General features: G+C 34.6%; 1 protein-coding gene across 1 annotated transcript in view; it reads right to left on the minus strand.

Annotated features, from left to right (window-relative positions):
• The window catches only part of LOC107734520 (plexin A3), a 211,830-nt gene that overhangs the window by 43,361 nt on the left and 164,355 nt on the right, over nucleotides 1-4,114 (minus strand). Inside the window, exon 11 of the mRNA XM_016546492.1 lies at nucleotides 790-886. Within this exon, the coding sequence (XP_016401978.1) occupies nucleotides 790-886 (97 nt within the window). The remainder of the gene's footprint in view (nucleotides 1-789; nucleotides 887-4,114) is intronic.

The following is a 4,114-nucleotide window of genomic DNA, read 5'->3' on the forward strand; positions in this document are numbered from 1 at the left end:
TAAATTACAATACAATTAAATAAACAATTATAAACATTGTATTTAATTTTATATTTATTTCTGTATTTAATATTACATTATAAATATTGTTACATATTATATTCTAATTATTATTTTAAAATAATAATTATATGATATAATAAAATGTCATTTTTTATTTATTTTAAAAATTTTTTTAATTTTTAATACTTCCCTAAAAATTGTCTGCTATCTTGAAAAAAATCTTCACAAAGCTTGTTCAAAGGGATTTTCTAGTGTTGAAAGAATACATGTGACGGCGCCTTGGATTTTGGCCAAAATGAGGTATCTTTGAAGGCAGCTGTGGGAAGGTGGTTGTCGAGACTAAATTGCCCATCTGAGCTCAGAATGATAGGGCACTGAAAACATGATCACACACTAATAAACACACAACACCAATAATTTACCACAGAGATTGTATGTCTGCAGTTTCACAGTGAGCTGTGACTTTCTGTTGCTCTCTCGCCTGTATTCCTCTGAAAGCACACAAACACTCTGTAATAGCACACCTGATGAAGTTCTCCTCAAGAGATAGCGACTGAGAGAACACCGGACAGACTAAGTGTGTTTGAACAGACTATGAAATCCAGATAAAATAAAATAAAAGATGCATTAAGTTCCACTTTACACAAAGGTAACACCTTTCCCACATCAAGAGGACACCGGGAATGTCGATAAAAAATGAATGTAGAGAAGATAACTTCAATATTTCTTCTCTTTAGCTTTAGAAATGCCACTGGAGGGCTGAAGGTGAAGTGTGTGATTTCTTACCTCGCATGGATGATGGCTTGTCGATGGGAAAGTCACCGTCCCATACGATGGAGAAATCCACAGGCAGGTCTCCCATCTCATTCCCTTCATACCAGTACTGTGGGAAAAAGCAATAGAAACAACATCTATATCAGAAAAACGTCACAACAAGGGTTTATACTCTACCCTGTGTGCCACAGGGACAAATAAAACCGACTCCGATTACAACTTTTTTTTGCCGTAAGAAAAACAATAATTGCAAACTCAACATCACTTCTAGCAAAATATGCCCAATCACCACTGACATCACATCAACGTCTCAAGAGACGATTCCAGAAGATGATGTTATCGTGACACTTTCTCCACCAGCACTGCTCGGAATCAATCCTGATATCTTTTCTGACCCAATGGAAATCCAGATCTATAATTTGCTGCACACTCCACAGCACTCCTGGAAAAAACACGGTCAGTCACGACTGACATCATCTGAACATCACACTGACTAAGATGATGACAACACAATTGCTTCGCTCTCTCCACAAGCACTTATGAGGCCATACAAAGAAAAAGAAAGATAACAGAGTTTCGACTTCTTGTTATCCTCTTTTCTCAGCAAACACTATTTTGTGATTTTTTTAAAGCCACTAGATATATAGATAGATAGATAGATATGTATTTACGTATGTAGAATGGTTTTACGAATTTTTATTCACTGATATTAGAAAAATGATAGACACAAATACATACACGTTTAATATATATATATCTTTTGTTATTTTTTATATGGGTTTATATATGGGTCAAAGACGAGACGTCCCATTTTGGTGTCTGCATCAAATTAAATGTACAATAGTGATTTTATAGACATAGAAAGCATATTAAATGCAAATAAAGTGTCTACTTTGATGTTTCAATTAACGTTTGTGAAAATAAAATGTCAAAATATAGGTGAAATAATGTTCCATCATCATTCAGCTTAACAGATATATTTATGTAAAATAAAACAACATACATATTTTGACCTGTACTTATTAAAATATATATGCATATAAAAAAAAATTATCATACTAAATTTTATTACATTTTAAATGATTAAAACTTCTTGCTGACAAAAAGGTAAAACCTAGTGGTTTGAAGGATAGTGGTAAAGATTTAAAATGACAATTAATTAGTTTTTGAGGGTTAAACTGTGATCCTAAAATAGAGTCTTTTAATGTCATCTAATGATTCTGGTTCTAAATATGCCTGACAAGATTTAAATACAAACTCTTGTTACTATTAAACTACATTTAACTCAGAAATTTTAAAGGGGTCATATGATGTTGCTAAAATGAACATTATTTTGTGTATTTGGTGTAATGAAATGTGTTTATGCGGTTTAAGGTTAAAAAAACACATTGTCTTTCACATACTGTACACAGGAAAACTGCTCATTAAGTCCTGATATGGCCTGTCTCCAGCATGCGGCTGCAGCTCATCATGTGGAGCAGAAAGCAGGTGACGGCGGTTTTTACTGTCTGGGTTTTAATTAGCAACAACACTGAGAGCACTTAGCCAACGCAACCCTGAGAGAATATCGCTGATCAGGCTCATCGATCGGCGGCTGCTTGCTTAAGAGACTTCAAGACAAGATCAGGAGTCCAATAGAACTCGAGTAAACTTACCAGAGTGAAGAAGCTCTGGCTTCAGCATTACGCACCACCACAATGGCACTTTCACTTTGTTTCCCCTGATAAATGTGGAATCACGCCATTTGGTATATGGTATATTTCAGTGCAAAAACCAACACACTTGTTGCACTGAATGCAAACTAGCTTAATTTACATATGAATAGTTTTCCGAATTATTTAAACAGAAATTTGCTTCATTAATGCATCCAAATTAGTTTACTATTAAGAATGAATTCACTAAACAGTTTAGCATGTGGTATTTCAGCGCAAAAACTGTATCTTATTCACTTATTATGCTAGAGCGGGAAAGTGTTTTAATTTTGTGGGCACCTGATTGCATGATTACCGAGCACTACGCTGAAAAAAAAAAAAAGGTGTAGAAATTTTTACTTAGAAATTGTTAAGTTTAAAAGAAACAGCAAGCAATACATTGAATTAAACATTAATTTATGAGGTAGAAAAACTGAAATCGTATTTTCTTCTAAAATGTACTCCAGTAATTTTGTTTTATTTACAAATCTGAATTTTTTTTACAGTACAAAACAACGTAGCCAACGTGCAAATAAACAGTGCTATTCATTCTAACTGCATTCTCCCTCAGCAGTGAAAACTGCACTGTATTTCCATTTATGTCCAAACCAAAATCTATTTTGGAAAAAAGGCATAAGAACACCCTGCCTCGACAAAACCTCATGCCTCGGCTGGTCATTAGGGCCGATTGAAACGTCAGCTGTTACATCAACATTCAGCCATACAGCCCAGATAAATCACAACAGAGAAAACAAGTGGTGCCACATCGCTCCCCAGCCGTCCAAGAGGCCCTGAAGAGTGGAAAATGGCCCTCGGTGGTGTGTGCGGTAAAGCCCGAGTCTTTCTACAGCTGTTCTGGGGGAAAAATATCTGGGAGGAACTCAAGCGAGCTCTGCAGTGGAAAAGGTGGTGAAAAGCTGAACTAAACCTCACTCAACCTGTTGATGCCAGGCACCCAGCAGTCATACATCTCTATGAGACACAGCTGCTGGAGTCTTAATTGGGGTCAATTACAGGCGACCCGCATACTGGCATACAGGTCACGACTTAAACATCATTAACTTATCTTCGAATTTGTTGGGCTGTTATGCACTCAAGCTATAAAAAAGGCTTGATGAACTAATGCATTTCATAAAATGGTGCAAAAATCACATATCAAAAAATGCATTCCCATAGAGCATGTCAGTTAATTTATGCATTCAACAAATTAACATATTCTTTGTTGCTATAGTTAATTTCATCCAATAGGATGGAACGTCCAGAACGGATGTGTAACTCTTTTGTAAAACAATTCTTACGTAAATTGTCGCACTGGATGGGACTATTTACATAATAACGGATACATGAACAATGCATGAAGGAGGCCTAATGAGACTTTTTATAAAACTTTTTAAAAATGTATTTTCTGAAAATAAAAGCATCTATGAAAACAAAAAAATTACTATTGCATATAGCCTTTGCAGAACCTGTGGGAAGACTATTTCTATATTAATATATATAATATAAAAACTATAACAATGTATCTATATAAAATACATTTTATAAATTAATAAAGAAATACTACTCTTGAAGAGCATTTTAATAGTAATATAAAGAAGCAATAGACAAAAAAACACATCACTTTAATATATACATATATACATACA

Source organism: Sinocyclocheilus rhinocerous, unplaced genomic scaffold (genome assembly GCF_001515625.1).
Source record: "Sinocyclocheilus rhinocerous isolate Xijiao unplaced genomic scaffold, SAMN03320098_v1.1 scaffold99, whole genome shotgun sequence".
Lineage (NCBI taxonomy): Eukaryota > Metazoa > Chordata > Actinopteri > Cypriniformes > Cyprinidae > Sinocyclocheilus > Sinocyclocheilus rhinocerous.